Below are 17968 nucleotides of genomic sequence, written 5' to 3'. Positions count from 1 at the left end.
AATCCTGAGGTTCATACACACACATAGGGAGAGTTTGTAAGCAATGCAGGGGACCAAAATAACTTTAAAAAAGTATAGATAGTGGCAATTCAGAATTAGAATGTATGCCAAATAAACACAGTGCAAAACAGTGACAGGTGATAAAACTGTCAACTTGGCAGTGCAAAGTTATTTAACATCTCCGTGAGAAGGAAAACCATTGTCCCTATTCAGATCCAGATGAGCAGAGTTGAACTTGATAAGTTGCAACTCAGCAGTTTAATTCTGGAGTCTCCCTCTGAAATTGCTTTGGGAGATTGAAATGCTCTTTTACTGGTTTCTGAGCACTGCTGTTTCTGATGTCAAATTTGCACCCATTGGTTTTTTTGCAGAAAGGCCAACCTGTAGAAAAGTCTAGATTTCTTTTCAGGCTGAGGCCCATCTTTGGCTAATTGCTATTCTCTTACATTCCCTCTCCAGTCAAAAAGCAAATGGAAATGAAGTCCCGGGGAGTGAAATTGATGCCGAGTAAGGACACCAACCAGAAGACATCCGTGTGTAAGTTTCACCCACCCTTGCACGTTCAGTGAGAACTAGTGCCTTGAACATTCCATATGACTTTACAGCAATCTCCAGAACGTTGCCACTCTCTCCCAAGTTTAAATGCTTTTTACCCCTACCCTGCATTATCGCTTCACCTCCTCCTTCCAGTGCTCCGTTTGCAAACAGTTACTAACTCTGTAAAGATTACCCGGGGGGGGGGAGGTTACTACGGAAGGACCATGTGCCGTATATAGTGTTAGCAATTCTGCGTAGGGTTTTGGGAGACTTGAATATCTCTGCTTTTTTTTCAGTCCTATAACTCTGTAGAGTCACCAAGATGCAAACACATTTTTTGACAACCAAGTGTGTTTGTCTAGTTCAAATGTAAGAGGACTTGGATCAGCAGTAAGAAAGCAAGCCACAAAGAAGCCACAGTAATGCCAGCAATAATCTGAAATAAGATCTTTCCCCTCTCCGTTGGCTGGTTATTGAATTTCACTGTGTCTATCTGCTGGAAATCTTCCTAAGAAAGAACTAGTAACTGAAATAAAAAGACAAGAGGAGGAAAAAAAAGTAGATATTCACTATGTTTGTACTTACTCCAGATCTATTGTTGTTGTTTTCTTAATGCTGGATTTCTTTTAAAAAATCTGTTAGAGGCATAGCAGCAATATATTGTTTGTTTCCTCCCTGGGTTGTTCCTTTGCTGAAGTTAGCAAACCGCTTTGGGTATTCCAGTGGTGTGGGTATACGCGTGTGATCCTTTGTAAAACAGCATCACATTTCTTCCGTTGTTAGATTATGAAGAGGAGCAATCCTTGGGTGCTGAGCTCCTCCACAGACTCACATAGGTCATGTTCAATGGGAATCGAGCTGGGCTTGTGCAGATTTATTATTATTAGTATTATTATTAGTATTATTAGTATTAGTATTATTAGTATTATTAGTATTAGTATTATTGTGGTTTCCCTTCCCAAAGCTTGACTACCATTCTGTTTGCATGTTAGATTCGGAAGACACTGGAATCTTACAGGGAGTGGGGTAAACAAAGGTTACTCGTGCCATTTGTTTGGTTCAATAGGTTTGTAAAATGTGGATCATTGAGAATTGACTCTGTTTGGGCATTTGTTTTGGAGAGAAAAAGAGACAATAGGAAACAAGGGAGTGGGTTCTGAACTGCTTGGTCAAGTGACATTCTGCACTGTTGCTCGTTTCTGGTGTCAGAGCTGTGGTTGCACATACTGGCTGTAGTTGGGCTAGTGAATGAAGAGCAGGATAAGGAATACTGAGGTCTTCTACTCTGAGAGCTTCATTTGGGGCACATTTGAAGATCTTAAGGGGAAGGGGCAATACCCGATTCAGGTGGCTATGTTAAATTGGATTTTGATCTAGTCCATCTTCTTTGGCTGGGCAGGGTGGCTGTCATTAACTACCCAGCTCATCTGCTCCATGGTGCTTTCTTAAGTGTTATCTATTTCACATGGTTGTCTGTATGGATAATGGAACTCTTAAGAAAAGGTGAGACAGTGGTTGTGATGAGTTACATTGGGGGGGAGGGGAATCTAACATGGCAGAGTAGATCAGAATGCCTCATTCTTCCACACAGGCCTATCTGAAGTTGCACAAAAGTTTGTGTTTTGACACATTTGGTTCCTCTCTGCTTTGGCAAAGAAACCAAAATAAATCAACCTCTGTATTCTTCTTAACAGGCTTGTAAGACTGAAGACCTTTATTGGCCATCCTGCCACGAAGTGGCTCTCAAGTTCAGTAACACATCACTTTCTCAATCAGGCCTTTCTAAGGATGTATGAAAGTTTAAGAAGGAAGACATAATATGCTGCTTCTTGATTTTCCCTACCCATTTTGCAGTGTGTGTGTATGTGTGTAAATCAGGAGCCCAAATGCCACCCTTTCACTTCCTAAATAGATGTGAAGGTTGGGCATCCACCACTCCAATGTAGTGCTTGATGATCCAACGTGCAATCAAGATCTTGCTTTTCTCATTCCCCTTCTCCACACAGACCTTAACGGTATTCTGTGGGCCCTTTTGGTATTTCCTCCCCGCCACCCTTTGTCCTGATTCACTTGTACTGCACGGGTGTTAGTAGCTCGATGTCAACTTCTGACACCCACATTAGTGTAGTGTGGGCTGACCACTGCTGAATATATCTGAACTGTGTTACATGTCTTTCTGCCTGTTTTGCATGGAACATCCTTTGCTTGTGTAGCACCTCCCTGTGTTTGAACCAAGGAAACCAGGATGCCAAACCAGCAGAGGCTCATCCTTGATTGGCATCCATTGTAGTACAGCAGCAGCAAAGATTCCTGCAGAGGTCTTGTAGGAGCAAGAGAGTTCATTCTGCATGTGCATATATGACATCCATGCATCAGCCTCCTTGGGAGGACCACAACATGATGTCCTTGGTGGTAGACTGTCTCCATTGTTTGTTTATGCTGCAGCAGGCTAGCACCAAGGTTAGAGTGGGTCAGTGGGATTGGGACTTCTGGCCTCTTGGAAAGAGAGCCGGGGGGGGTTATTCTCAGAGGTTTCAAGCATCCCTGAAGCCAATTCCTCCTAAAAAGACTCCTCAACTGGGGAAGAACCTCCAACAGAAACAGTGATCCCCCCCAATGATGTCATCCAAGGACAGAAAGTAAGTGGTTGGATTCAGGTGGGTCCGTGACACTCAGTAAATGTTCAGAGGCCATCTTTTTTCCTCCCTGTTGTTATTACTTCACATATTTCAAGGCTTCTATTGAAAACAGGACAAGCGAGCTTGGGCTCAAACGAAGTCTGGAATCTCCAAAGGGTGATCAAGATAACATTTGTGATGTGGTGTATGCTGTAGATGGGGTGTGATTGTGTGCACTGATGGTAAGCTGATAGAGGGATTTATTTATTTATTGAGCCAAGGCACTTCCCCCTCTGTTGGACCAGTGGAGGCTGGTACCTACTGGAACTGATAGTGCAGAAGGCAGGAAGACCAACTGTAAGTGGAGCCAGAGCCAATCACAGGCAGAGCCTAATTCTGGTTTTGTCCCCATCCTCCTCCTCCCTGCTGAGTTCCACAAGTGCAACACTTGGACTGAGGAGGAGGAGGGAGCTGACAGGCAGGGCCACCCCTTGGACTGCTTATAAGTAAGAAGATAGGCAGGTGGGAGGCAGTCTGCGGGAGCCATCCACCCTAACGGACCAGCCTCCACTGGTTAGACCTGTGGCAGGTAATAAATGGCACAGGATCATCCCCCCCAAAGAAAGAAAGAAAGAAAGAAAGAAAGAAAGAAAGAAAGAAAGAAAGAAAGAAAGAAGACCTCATTTTCAGTTGGCAGAAACCTACCAGAGGTCTTATTCTCTGCCTTCACAAGAGAGTTGGATTAAATTTTGCATGCATTCAGAACTCAATGAAATTCTAGAATTCCACTTTTCATGGGTATTTTTTTCTTTCGAAATTCAACTGTAAAGTACATTACAAAACAAAACAGCGATAACAGCCCCAAGTCTTGATGGATTTTAAAACAATACTCTTTTAAGCATTGGCTTATGTAATCCAGTGTGCATGCACACATGCGCGCACATACACACTGCCTAATATTAGGCAGTAGCCATAGCATGCTTAATGCTAATGTTTCCTAGTGCCTGAATGTGCCAAGACACTTTGCTGCCTTAGGCACAGGCCAAGATGCTGCCCACCCATCTCCCTTTCCATGTACAGAAGCCAAATGAACTGGCAGGTGAACCTTTATTCAGCACTGGTGATGGAACAATACAGTGGACCCCGCTTATACGGCGGGTTCCGTTCCGGACCCCCGTCGTAAAGTGGAAAACGCCGTAAAGCGGAACCCCATTGACTTTAATGGGCCGTGTTGCGCGAAAATGATGCAAAAACGTTGCAAAATGTCGCAAAAGGGGGGAAAAAAACCCTTTAAAATGGAAAACGAAAGCAGCTGTATCAGCAGAACGCCTTCAAGCGGAACACTGTAAAGCGGGGCCCTACTGTAAAAGAGGACAGCAGGCTAGTTGTGTGGGTGCACGGCTGGCTGTGTAGCATACACAGCGCTGTTCCACCACTTCACTGCTGCTGCTCTCTATTTCCAGCATGTGCAGCCTGAGGTGATTGCCTCACTTTGCTTGATGGCAGGGCTGGCTTCAGATGAGAAAAACCACAAGGTGGAAATCTCCCTTCCCCCTGCACAACTTTTAAGGATACAGAAGACCTCTTGTAGGTTGAGCCTTGTGGTTTTTCCCATTACAGTGTTGTAAGAACACCTGCACTTGGCTGACTTTCTCTTCTCCTAAAGATACAGGATCAGTCTCAGGCCCTGAGCCTGGCAACCCTATCTGATACCTTGTTTTGTTAACTAAATATGTGCAAACCATAGTTTCCCTTGTTTGGATGAAACATGTGTAGATTGTTACAAACTGAGATGAAAAGCACTTGTATATAACTTGGGGAGGGGGAGCACGCAAACCTAAAACTCACTGTGTTGTCATGACCCTAAACCATGTTTTTAGTGGTACATCTGAATCAGCAAAGATGGGAAACCTGTAGCCTCCTAGATGTTATTAGGCTACAACATCCAGTTTCAAGTAACAAGTAGCAAATTCTAGGACCTGAGCAAGCTCCCAAGAAAAGCAGCTGTCATGCAACATAATTCAGTGTTCACAGCTGAACCTTTATATACTCATCAGCAGGGCCTGATGACTGCCACAGCCTTGTCCTTCAAGAGCTGTTTCAGGGAATTCCAAAGTCTGTTGCGTTGAGTGGCCTTAAATTTTCCGTCTTCTCCATTACAGAACTCTAGAAGGGAGAACAGTGTTGGACAGTCCGTGGACCAATTCAGACTCTTTTTTGAGGGGAAGGCCTTTCAAGTCTGCAGTTTGGTAATGTTGGTCTGGCAGATTCGGTGTATGTGAGTCCTCCTAGTCAGATGATCCTGGTTCCATGTTAACATTCAAGGAAGGGGGAATGACATTTGGTCACAACATGCTTTTGGATCCTGACCATTATCTTTCTACACTCTTTCATTGCTGAGAGGAGTCTAGTAACCCAAGCCCCCTCCCCCCACCAAAAATAAAATAAAACCACACAGTTGTGTACGTGAAGTCTTAGAATAGTTTATCACAGAATCAGTCTAGCCCTGTAGCGCAAGTTTTCTCTCTTTGCTAGCAGTCATGTCCTTTTGTGTTTTTAAGGGTTTTGTTGTAAATCTGCCAGACCAAAAAAGAGAATCTCGGAGGAATAATAGACCAAAGGTAACATCTTTAAAGCAAGGGACTATTTTATTTTAACTAAAGATGCTGCTTCCCCAGACAATAAGAAATTCATTTATCTTATAGCTGATATTAGAAATAACCCCAGATTGAATGGAATCTTGCCACCCCCCTGACCTTCCAGTAGTGTGGGGGGGGGGGGAGAGAAGGATCAACGAAAATTATTTTATTGGTGCTGGGGGGGGGACAGGGTTTGTGTGGGTTTATTTGGCCTCTGAGCTGCTGATGGAAATTATTGCAGCAAACAATGACACCCTAATTGGATGCATTGAAAATAGAACAGCGAATTGGAGAATTATATTGATTTATTTTGCAGAGGAAAATTTGGATAGCTAGAATCGAGGAGAAGGCACTACCCACCACCCTATCCATGCGCAGAGATGGCCACCCTTCAGACTGACTCACTGATGCAAGATAGCTCATTGTCCAGGAGGCACAAGGAGAAGGCACGCCAGAATCTAGGCAGGGGTGGCAACCTCTTTCCAGCCTGAGTGCCACATTCCCTCCTGCACAACTTTCTGCAGCCACATGCCAGAGGCCAAAGTCGGCAAAGCATCAAATGTCATTTTTGCCTTTGTGCAGTAGGTTAGTTTCTACATGCACATGCACTTTCTCCTCCATCCATGCAAGCAACAGACATTATCAGAGCTTGAGGATACATTCCAGCCATGTAAGAACTCTTAAAAGAGGGTGTGAAGCTGCGCTGAGGAGGGGTGTGACCTGGGCAGAGGGGTTGTTGCTGGGGAAATGGTATGCGTAGGAAGCATCCCAAGGGCACCATGCGGAGGCTTGGAGGGGCCGCAGTTGGCCCCTGCACCCGAAGTCCCCCACCCTTAGACTTTAGGGTGTGGGCCTGGCCAGCACACTCTGAGAAGCACCTTTCCTATTTGCAGTAACTCATAGGTACCAAGCGACTGAAGAGGTCTTGTGTCTGTCACAGGAATGGCTGTGGTGAATGATTCTTGGATGAGTGGTGTGAATAGTTCGTACCTGTCTGTGTCTGCAAAGGTTCAAAATCATTGCCCCCTGGAGAGGGGGCCAGGGGAAGCCAGGGAAGATGGAACCAGAGCAGACTTCAGTAGGTTCAGTAGGTTAGGCCCAGAGGGAGTATGGAAAACAGTGGGTAGGAGGAAAACCAGGAATATAGCAGGGCATGTGGGAGATGCTGTCCTGGCACAACCTGGTCAACTATGGCCACACAGATACAGCCTGGGAGAATTGAGTTTACTGTCTTTCTAGATGGACAGTGGCCTTAGCAGCATGAGGAGTGGGATGGCCCCCAGCTCAACTGAGAGGGGAGCAGTATCAAGGCAAAATGTTCAGGTCCCTAGAAAGCAGAGCTAGGCAAGGCAACACGTGTCAAAGTCTAGGTTCAGCCAAGGCCAAGGCTCCCAGATCCAGAGAGCTCTCAGGCTCCATGTGGAGCTCAGGCTGGAGAACTCAAATGCTGCTGCAAGACGAAGCCATCCCTGCTTGCGTCTCAATCTGAGTGGCAGCTTCATCTTGCTCTGTCTTTGGTGATAGGAGCTTCTTCGGTGAAAGGGGACTAGCCTGCTTGAACAGTCATTGACTCTGGTGGGGCAGGGGAGACTATAGTGCCACTGGGTCATCTGAGATGGAATTTCAAGACTTGGACGGGTGCTGGCCCTTCAGGTTCCTCTTGCACCAGTGCTCCCAGGGTAGCAGGCAGTAGCAGCTGGTGGCACCATGTCAGTGGGGTAGTGGAATCTGCACCGGGTTTTAGTCCAAACTTTCAAGAAGCTGTCCAAGGTGCTAAAACCAAGAGTGGATTTCACTACCCCACTGACATGGAGTCACCAGCCGCTACTGGTATCTAGAGTTGGCTCCAAGGGCATTTTTCTTTCCCACTCCAAATCTATGGCCTCATCTCCCTGAGTTTGGGGTGTCAGATTCTGGGCTCACAACACTGGATTGGGAAAATGTTGGCTGGTTATCTGCATTACTTCCTGCCCTCTTTCCCTACCGTAGGTGAGGGAACCTTTGGCCCTCCAGATATTAGTGAACTACAACTCCCATCAGCCCCAGCAAGCATGACCAATGGCCAGGGATGTTCAGCAACAACTGAGGGTGGGGCAAAGGTGCCCCCCCACCTTCCCTACCAGCTGGAAGAGGTCTGCTTCTTGTATTTCCTCTCTACCACATTTTGTTGTTGAAATGCACAAGTTGAGAAAAAAATGCCTTTTAGTGTCAACCTAGAGATGACATTAAATGTGTCTCTGCATGTAATGTACAGGTTTGTATAAATACAAGTTGCACCAGCTGCATGTAAGTGTGTGAGAGAGATAATCATCAGCTCAACTCCCAGTGCCCCTCTGAAGTGGCTAAAGCTCTCAATAGGGAACCAAAGGGGGGATTTCCTTTCATTGCAGATACCAGCTTCAGAAGAGGGTTTTTCATCAGGACCACAGCAGGGAACGAAATGGTTAATTTTCCTCCTCCATGTCTGCTGCAATATCAGTTTATCACCCACTCCCCAACCTGGTGATGCTCCTCATGCCCCTTTGTTTAAAACAAAAAACAAAAAAACTGCACATTAAATGCAAAGATGCTGTTAGCATCACATCTAGTTTGGGTTTTAACGTGCAAGGGGCTTCTTGCTTATATGATTGGGTTGCTCTCTAGTTCCCATCTCTAGCCAGAGTTTGGTGGTGACATCCCTTGAGCGTCAGGTCCAGCTCCTGCTACAGGATCAGATCCTGACTGGGCCTTGCATACTGACTCCAGTTTTTGAGACTCCCTTGAGATCAAAGCTGCTAGGCCCGACCCCAGTGAGTGATGCCCTTGACACAATTGGAGGTGAAGCGCAGTGCATCAAATGCATTGGAAATATGTTCTTTATTAGGTCGAACCATGGATTGTGGAACTTAGTTGGCAAATGGAGCTAGAATACCCCCCCCCAAGATTGGCTAGAAGGACCGACCTCCACCCCCCACCCCCACCGAGAAGATCAGGCCAAAAAGCTGCTGTTGTAATCAAGCTTTTTTTTATGTCCAATGAATCTTTTATGTTTGTTTGATCACGTACTAGTTCTCAGATATCTTTTTTTTAAAAAAAGCAAGTGTACTGTATGTATGATTGCACTAAACTAATTTCAACGATATTGAATATGATAATTTATAGCTTTGGTATTTACCTATTAATTAAGTAAAAGTTAGATGTAAAACTGCTTCTGACAAATAGGCAGTATTCATAAGCCTTGTTCACACATATTATATAGTTACAGTCGACTGTGGTTGAACGTGGACGTGAAGCGTGATAGCGCACTCTGCTGAAATTGTGGGCACTTTGCTCCTTCCTTGCTCCTGCTGCTGATGGGAAATAAGCCATAGTCAGGCTTAGAGTTGCATCTGAACCTGGCCTTTCAGTTTGTTTCTCCCCCAACAAATCACGAGTGGCAACCATGGTTTGTTCTTGACTTCCTGCTCATGATTTGTTTGGGAAAAAGAAATCGCAAGCTTGGATTTGGACATAACAGCAAGTCGGACCCTGGTTTGCTTCCTAGCCACGCGGCAGCAGCAGGAGCTGGGAAGGAGCAAAGCGCCCACGGATTCAGCAGTGTACACCAGCGAACTTTGCATTCACATTAAACCATAGTTGATTTAAACTATGGTTTAATGTGATGTGTGAACAAGGTCATAATGACTAACTTGATTCCCAACCCTCATTAAAACCAGTTCTCATGTCCCTGTGTTTGTGAGCTTTGTCTCCATGGCCAGCGTTAAGTTGGTCCACTGGAGCCTGAGCCACAGGAACCGGACGCCGAAGAGTTCAACAGGGATCTGTTAGCCCAGCATGGATCCAGAGGGACACTGAGAGAATTGCAACCTCACTGCCAGCTCCTGCTCCTCCTGGTCATCTGCTGGGTCACTGTTTGGGGCTGAATCTGCTTCCTTCTCCCAAGGAGACTCCTGGTGATAGAACATCTTGGCAGCCAAACAGGCACTATGGCAACTCTTGGCTGCCTCCTCTGCTCTGGAGGAGCAACCTGAGGGGAGAACCAAGGATCAAGGCAGGGCTCAGGTTGTGGCCAGAGGGGTTAACAGGAGGGGAGGGAGAGAAGTCCCTTGGGGGTCTGGGTCTGGTAGAATCCTGGCACTCTCTCAGGGTCACTGTGATATATGTATTTGTAGTAGTAGTGGCAGTGTTCGGTTGCACTGGTGTTCTCCCTTCTCATGTTTCCCCAGCAGCAGAGTGACTGCTTCATCACGATCAGATCCCAGACCACCGGGATAACCTGTTCTGTTCACTGCAGGGGTTGCCAGTGTGGTATCTGTGGGCACAACGGTCCTCTTGAGATCTTCCTCTGGTGCCTACAAAGTCGCTGAGCTGCACCCCCTGCCCCACTCACTGCCTCCTTGGCCCCAAAGCGGCAAACTTCCTATCCTTTGAAAAGTGCATAGAGCTGAAGCAGGAAGTTGGAAGAGTGATGCTCCTCCCCACTTTCTGTTTCAGCTCTATGGGCTTTACAAGGTTCAGATTAATTCTGCTGGATCTGACTTTTGCCCATATTCCTTTTTTTTCTTTGTGTGTGTGTGTGTAGGGGGGGGTGGAGTAGAAAGGCTAATCCAGGGAGGAGAGAGAAAGAAGTGACCAGAGGTGGCACTGTTCCAAAAATCCAAATGTGTCCACGGGCCTAAAAAAGGTTGACAACTGGAACCAATGGGTGGGTCAAGCATGTGGATCTTCCCCCAGTCATTGCCAAGCCATGAAGAAAGGCAACGGCCAACAGCTTTCAAGTGGCGCAGCCAACAGTTGTGGTGCTTCTGCAACAGAAGGTGTGTGCGTGTGCATGTGTGCACATGGATGTGTTTGTGCACAGCTGTAAGCACTCATGAGGTAGCTGCAAGAAAATTGTCTCCCACTTGGAAGTTGAGCCCATCCTTGTGCATGGAAGTGAGACCAACTGTCACCATCTGCAGCAATTCCTGTAGTTCATGCATACAGAAAGGTTTTGTGAACTGGGCCCTGTGCGCATTGTGCTTGAAGAGAGCCCAGGGAGGTGATGCTGGCTTTGTAAAAAGTTGTGCTTCATGGGATGATCTGCAGGTTGGTTGTATGAATGGTCCATTCTGTTGGGAAATGTACCTATTGGCACATGCACAAAGTTAGAGAGCCCTCCTTTGGGTGATTCAAGAAGGTGTGCTGGATCTCTGCCCCAAGGCAGAAATTGGGTGGATGGGTGAAAGGGGTTTTTGGGGGAGGGTGAACCTCTTAATGTTGAAGTGAATAGAGAGGCAGCAATAATACTATTTCAGAATATCTACTTTTAAGAGGTGTGGTGCTTCCAATGTGTCAACCAATTTTTTAAAATATTGTGTTGAGTTGTAGAGATCTTTTTTTGTATTTGTGCTCAAGGGATATGGATTTTGTGTTTGAGAATGCAAATGTGCTCACAATACACGGATGGATACTGATAATACTGGTTCAATCTGTACCCCACCAAAACAACTCAGGGTTGCTTCACGCAGCGTGATCATCACCATCATCATCAGTGTGCACTCAAAAAACATTGTGTACCCATCACAGTGCAATGTGTGACATGTGGCAAGGTCTGCCAGGCTGTCAAGAGAACAGTCCTTCCAAGCCATCAAAATGGAAAGTCAAGGCCCAGCGGTCAAGAAAGGAGTTATCTGGCAGCCCCAACAGAATTAATGAAAGTCAGACACCTTGAGGGCCAAGTTCTGAACACCAGGGAAGAAGTCCATGAGGGTGGCAGGGCTAGAGACCTGGAGGTGGTTCATGGGTTTTGTGATCTCAGTGCCACTCTAAGGATGCCCTGATCCCAGCCCCTTCCCATATCATTATGTGCTGGCATCTGTGATGAGGCCATCCTCTAAAAAGACTTTGTCTGATTTTGGTTCTGAGCACAGGCAGATTCTGTCGCAAACACCTGTGGTTGCAAGCATATGTATCACGCAAGAACACTTGTCCAGGAACCAGGATTGGCCATGGCTCTCTGTGACACTCCTTGGTTTGCCACCACATCATATGTGAAATGGACCTATCTGTACTTTTCATTGCTGTTGGCACCCAGTCTTGAGAGTTCTCCTGAGACCAATGGATATATAGTATATGGATGTGTGTGTGTGTGTGTGTGTGTGTAATTTAGTTAGCCATGCAATAGTGGAAATTAGGCATGCTCATTTGTGTTTTCATGCTCTGTTGCTTTTGCATTCATTGCTAAGAACATTTCCTTTCATTCATCCCCCCAGTGCAACATGAGAAAATTAAGCCACTTCAAAAACAGAAAAGGCAGGGAGGGGAAGAAATAAATAAATGATGGTGCATGGCATTTATACAGAAGACATTATTTGTTTATTACTTTGTGTGGGGGGGGGGCTTACATTATTGGGTGTTTTTTTTTTTTTAAAAAAAGCTGGTATATACAGTTGAAGACCAACGTGTTTTCTCTGAATCTCATTTCATCCAGGTTGGATATACGTATAAATCTAATAAGTTTCTTTCTGGGTTTTCTGCGGCTTGATGGGTAGTAAAGGGTGCAAGATTGGAGTGGGTAGGCTGAGGTTCATCTTGGTCCTGTTCACTTTTCTTTACCCTCTGCTAGTAGGAAGGGGTTTGCTTTGCTGCAGGTTTCCCCACATTCAGACTGAGTCACCAACTTTGAAACACCACGACTGGCTTCTTTCCTCTCCTCCCTTCATTTCATTATCGACACGCTTATGACATCACACTCTGCAACGTGTTTGTTCATTTGTTCATTTCTTCCTATTTGTTTAACCTAGCTGTGTCTTTCATTAGCCAGGCGGTACTTGGGCTTTTTTGCTTTTTTTTAAATGACTATTCTGTATCATGCCACAGAACTGGTTCTAGAAAGGTATACTTCAATTGGGGCTCTGTGCGCTTGTGTGTGTGAAATGCAAAAATGTCCTGAGTTGGGCGGCAAGTGGGTGGGAGCTGCGTGGATGGCATGGAGTACTGCCTAAATTGAGCAAAATGGGGAATCTTTCCCTTGCACGTGCTTCCTCAGCAGACTTGTTTGTTTATTTTTAAAGGGAAACATGCACACTGAATGCATTCCAACTTGTAACTTCCCATATTCTCTTCACATCCACCAACACCGGAACAGTTGATGCTAAAAAGAAAACAAAAATAAAATTATTCTGTCTCTGTATATGCTGTTTTTTTTCCTTTGTAGTAACACAGGTTGGTGTGTCCCAGGGACATAACATGTGTCCAGACCCTGGCATTCCAGACCGAGGCAAAAGAATAGGCAATGATTTCAGGTAAGAATGTTTGTATCTTCCTCCAGGGGGGTGGGTGGGTGGGTGCGTTGCAGTCTTCATCAGGACCTACAAGCAGATGTGGGTAACCTTTGGCAACAGGTATTACCAATGGCCGGGGCGGATGGGAGTTGTAGTTCAGCGAAGTCTGGAGGACAGGGCTAACAGTAAAGTACTCATCTTGGGTTGTGGTGTTTTTATTAAGCAGATTCAGACAAATCAAAGGCACAATTGGGGTTTTTTTTTAGTTTAGAGGCAAGTAAGAGGAGATGTGACAGAAGCGTATTAAGTTATGCATAATGTAGAAAAAGTGGACAGAGAAAAATTTTTCTCCCTCCCTCTTGGGGAGAACTGGGGGACATCTAACAAAGCTTAGTGTTGGAAGATTCAGAAGAGGCTTCTTCACACAGCACATAATTAAACTTTGGAATTCGCTCCCACAAGAGGCAGTGATGGCCACCAGCTTGATGACTTTAAAAGAGGATGAGACCAATTCATGGAGGACAAGGTTGCCAGCAGTTGCTGGCGACGGTGGCTCTATTCTGTCTCCAATGTTGGAGTCAGTCTGCCTCTAAATGCCACTTGCTAAGAATCTCAAGCGGTGAGAGTGCTAGTTGGCCACTGTGAGAACAGGATTCTGGGCTAGATGGGCCTGTGGTCTCATCCAACAAGGCTCTTCTTTTGTTTTTAAGGAGTAAACAATATCTGTTATCAGTTGCCTGCTCACCATGGGCAGAGGAGTGATTGTTAGATGGCTCTTTATCATGTCATGGTGAGATGAGCTTCCACACTGTTACTAACATGGAGAACCTTTTTATTATGTGAATTGAAGCTTATATCCTTTAACAGGCTTGGGGCAGTGGGAGAGGGGCTGCTTTGCTGCCACTTAACAAGGGGGGTGAGATGCCAGGAGTGAGGTGCATTGCCGTGTACCCAGTATGACACTGCTACCGCCCTATTCCCCACACCAAGCTCCCCACACTGCCCCCCAGTAAGTGACAGTGATCCATGGAGTTGGGAAGCCGGGGAAGCAACGCAGCCTCACCTGTGCTTCCACACCAGCCACTACTGTTTATACTCTCACTCTGGCCATGTTTTCTTGGATAGGATTGCAGCTCAAAGCTGGGTCCACAGTAGCATGAATCACTAGGCTATCCCCCATGGTCCCACAGTTAGGTGACTCTCTGCTGTGGCGATAATGTGGGTAGTTGCACCAGCCTGTGAGTGATGTCAGTAGTGGGATGCTACAGAGCAGCAAGGGATGCAAGAGATGTTGCTGCTGCAGACATGCCTAGATGCCTCTTTTAAACATGAATTCAGTGATTCCAGTGCCTGTAGTAAGGTATGGGATGTGTCTCTCGGCCCCCACTGATCCCCACAGTTGTCTTAGTTGCATAAGAGTGTCTCAGGAGAATTGTTATATTTGTGCCCCACCAGCACCACCCTCCTTCACTTAAGGCAGTATCTTTTCAAACACTCAGGGAAACCCTTCCGCACTGATATGTCTAATGTGGAGTCGTCCCTGTCAGGTGCAAACGATTTGGGGATGTATTCAAGGCCATAGCCTTTATCTACACCCAGTGTACTGGTGAAGTCTCTTATGGGGATAGTGGAGAATTTTCTCTGGTTCATATTCTTACATGAACCTACCTAGTTCACACTTCCCAAACCACTCCACAAATTGAAACTCAGGTATCCTTCCAAACTTGCACTTCTCTGAATTGTGTGACTCCATTCTCCAATCCAAAATGTGCTACATAAATGTGTGTAAGAGGAAAATGTGCATATTAGTGTGGGGGGAAGTACAAAAATACATTACATTAGCATAAAATGTTGGCATATTTGTGCACATAAGGCAAAACTGCATACAAAAATGTATGTATTAGGAGAGATGTGCATGAAAATTCATAAATGTTCTGTTCTTTTAAAAAAAATAATCTGGGGTTGAAATGGGGCAAACTGAAAATTGGGGAAAAAATGAGAATCTGAGAGAAACTAACAGTTTTGTCCATCCCACGTTAGCCTCTGTTATTGCCCAGGATGGACTGGAACTTCCAATACCTTAAAATACCCTAAAATGTGAGAACCCACAGCTGTGGGTTGTTGCAGCGGGTGGGCCACAGAGTCAAGTTCTTCTTTTGTGGGAGCTTCTCCTCACTGAGCAATTCCTGATAAAATTCTGAGGAGCTGCAGAGTTCCCTGGAACACAGTTTGAAACAGTGATGGCTGGTAGCTCCATGTCAGTGGGGCAGTGGAATCCTTTCCGGGTTGTAGTCTGAATGCAGTGCTTTAGCTCAGACAGCTCCTTGAAAGTTCAGACTTAAACCTGGAACAGATTCCACTGCCCCACTGACATGGAGCCACCAACCACCACTGGTTTGAAAACGCCCTTCTAGCTCAGTTCCTCATGGGGCTTTCCCAAGCAGTCTCCTACATCGCTAGGCATGGATCTAATTGGTTGCATTAGCTGCCTTCAGAATATTTTCAGTTGTCTGTGTTTGTTTGGATCACATTCCACAGTAGCCTCCATTGTACACAGCTCCCCCAAGCCCAGAGCTTGGGAAGCAGCCCTGGTTGGGTATTCTCGCATTTGAAATGGGAGCTTCAGAGTCAACATGATGGAGAAGATTCCTTCCAGGTCTCTATCTCAAAATGGCTGTTAACAGCCCAAGCGTTGTCTTGCTGATTTGCTGTAGGGATTGGGGAACATTCCAAGCACTCTAACCCATCCTTCACCAACCTCGTGCCCTCTTGATGTTTTGGACTGCATGCTTGTGTTCGCTGGGGCTGATGGATTATATAGTCCAAAGCATCTGGAGGGCACCAGGTTGGTGAAGGTTGATCTAATGCTATTCATGCATGGGTAGGCCCTTGCCATGTCAACCGAGGAGAGGGTCATGCTTTTCAACCTCGCCCCAGAGGTCTCTGCTCCTTCCTCCAACAACCACATGTCATGTGCCCTTGCCTTCGGTGAAATCCCAACACTTGAGCCCCTGTTGACACTTGGCACAATCAAGACACCTGCACAACCTGGTGTCCCAATCACAGGGAGCCCCTACTTGTGAGCAGGTGCGTGCATGTCAGAATTTAAGTGTGCACAACATGTGGGTGTTGCAGAAAGTAGCGGTGATGTGAGGGTGGGGCTACAAGAACATGCCCGCTTCTCCATCCACACGGCAAGGTCCGACACAGGAGTAGTGTGTGAATGGGGCTTCTGTCTGTCAAGATGGTGAGGAAAATGGAAAAAGAAATGTATACCAACCAGTAGCCATAGTAAACTCAATGCTAATATTTTCCCCTGGCTAGATGTATCCTTGCTTCCATGTGAAATCTCATATAGCCAGAGTTGTATGTGAAATATCTACAGAGAGTTAGCCCATATCACATCATTCTTACTTCTGTCTCTCCCTCTCTCTCCCTCTCCATCCTCCCTTGTCATTTTGCTATTACTGCTGTGCCCCATGAACAGGAGACATCTCTGTATCCTGGAACCCTCTGTGAAGGGTTGAAGGGGAATTCAACCACGCCTCTTTCACATGCATGTCCCTGAAACACTGATGACTGCCCAGATAATTTCCCCCAGCCCACAGATGCTTTGGCCCGTTCACACATCCTCTTGTTCATTAGCAATTGGCTGAAATATCAAGTGGTGATGACTTTGCTTGTGTGAATTGAACAGTTGGAGGGATTGAACAGTCACAGATCAAACACCACAGAGCTTGCATATTGCCCTGAACAAAGTGATTTTCAATCCAGACATCAGGTTGGTACCAATTGTCATCAAACATTGAGAAACTAAGAAACAAATGTATATGTGTGAACCAAGCCCCTGTGAAGGCCTCCTCCAACCCAGTAATATTTGGGGCAGATTCAGCACTCCAAATATTTGAGATCATGGTGAAAATGCTCTTTTGAAATGCCTGTAATCTGCTCTTGATAGGCTTGCCAACAAAAACCCAAACGTTGAAGGTAATTAATATCTTAAAATATACCATAAAGCAGGAGTGGGGGACAGAATTCAGCTGGAAGGCTGATTGCTTAGCTTCCCCACACAGTGGAGACCGATAGACCTGATGTCAGTGTGGCAAAGAATCTGAGTCGAGTTTTTGTTTGAACTTTCAAGGAGTTGTCCAAGATGATTTAGCTTGGACAGCTCCTTAAAAGTTCAGGCTAAAACCCAGAGTGGATTCCACTGCCCCACTGACATGGAGCCACCAGGCATCACTGCCCCCACCCCTGGCAGGCCACTTTGACAGGTGAGTGGAGTCACCCACCTGTCAATCACCTGACATTGCAATGATGTCAGGGCACCCATAACTCCTTTGCAGTACAGTTGTGCTGAAAAGGAAGGTCCCAGGTGATCCAAGAGGGGCTTAAAGTCACCACTGATCGGCCAATCAGTGCAGTCTTCAAGCCCCACTTTCTGAAGGGATTAGCTACACTGAGGAGTTCCAGTTGGGAGCTCCAGGATGGAATTGATCCCAATAGGCCTTGCATTTGGCAGCAAATTTAAAGGTACTGAATACAAGACCATAATAAATTGGTGTGTGTGTTGCCAACATGAGATGCTAAGGGAGTGTTTCACACTTTTTAAGGGACCATGTGTCCGGAAATCCATGAAAATGTGTAGAGAAGCATCTTATTTCTTCACAGGCTCTGCACTCAAGATTTCTAGAGTCAGAGTCTAAAGTATATGTTTTGCAGGGAACTGGTTTTTGTGTATGACTTAAAGCATCCTCCTGCAATATTTGGACATCATGACGTCTGCAGTGGCTCCCTGTTCTTTTCTAGGTCCAATTCAATGGGCTGATTTTAACCTATGAAAATAGACATATTCTATAGAGCGCAAGTATCGCCTCCTATTACAGCCTGTGAGATCCATCCAGGGTGTCCCCTAATGATGCCTCCCATG

The 17968-nt window shown here is 45.8% G+C and overlaps 1 protein-coding gene across 7 annotated transcripts in view; it reads left to right on the top strand.

Annotated features, from left to right (window-relative positions):
- CSMD2 (CUB and Sushi multiple domains 2) overlaps nucleotides 1–17968 on the top strand; it is a 769620-nt gene that overhangs the window by 433837 nt on the left and 317815 nt on the right. For 6 of the 7 annotated variants that reach the window (XM_061596301.1, XM_061596302.1, XM_061596304.1 and 3 more), the window contains 2 exons: nucleotides 460–537; nucleotides 12972–13059. In XM_061596301.1, the coding sequence (XP_061452285.1) occupies nucleotides 460–537; nucleotides 12972–13059 (166 nt within the window). The remainder of the gene's footprint in view (nucleotides 1–459; nucleotides 538–12971; nucleotides 13060–17968) is intronic. The other variant, XM_061596306.1, reaches the window with a different exon arrangement.

Source organism: Rhineura floridana, chromosome 15, assembly GCF_030035675.1.
Source record: "Rhineura floridana isolate rRhiFlo1 chromosome 15, rRhiFlo1.hap2, whole genome shotgun sequence".
Taxonomy (NCBI): domain Eukaryota; kingdom Metazoa; phylum Chordata; class Lepidosauria; order Squamata; family Rhineuridae; genus Rhineura; species Rhineura floridana.
This window is presented reverse-complemented; position numbering and strand designations above follow the sequence as displayed.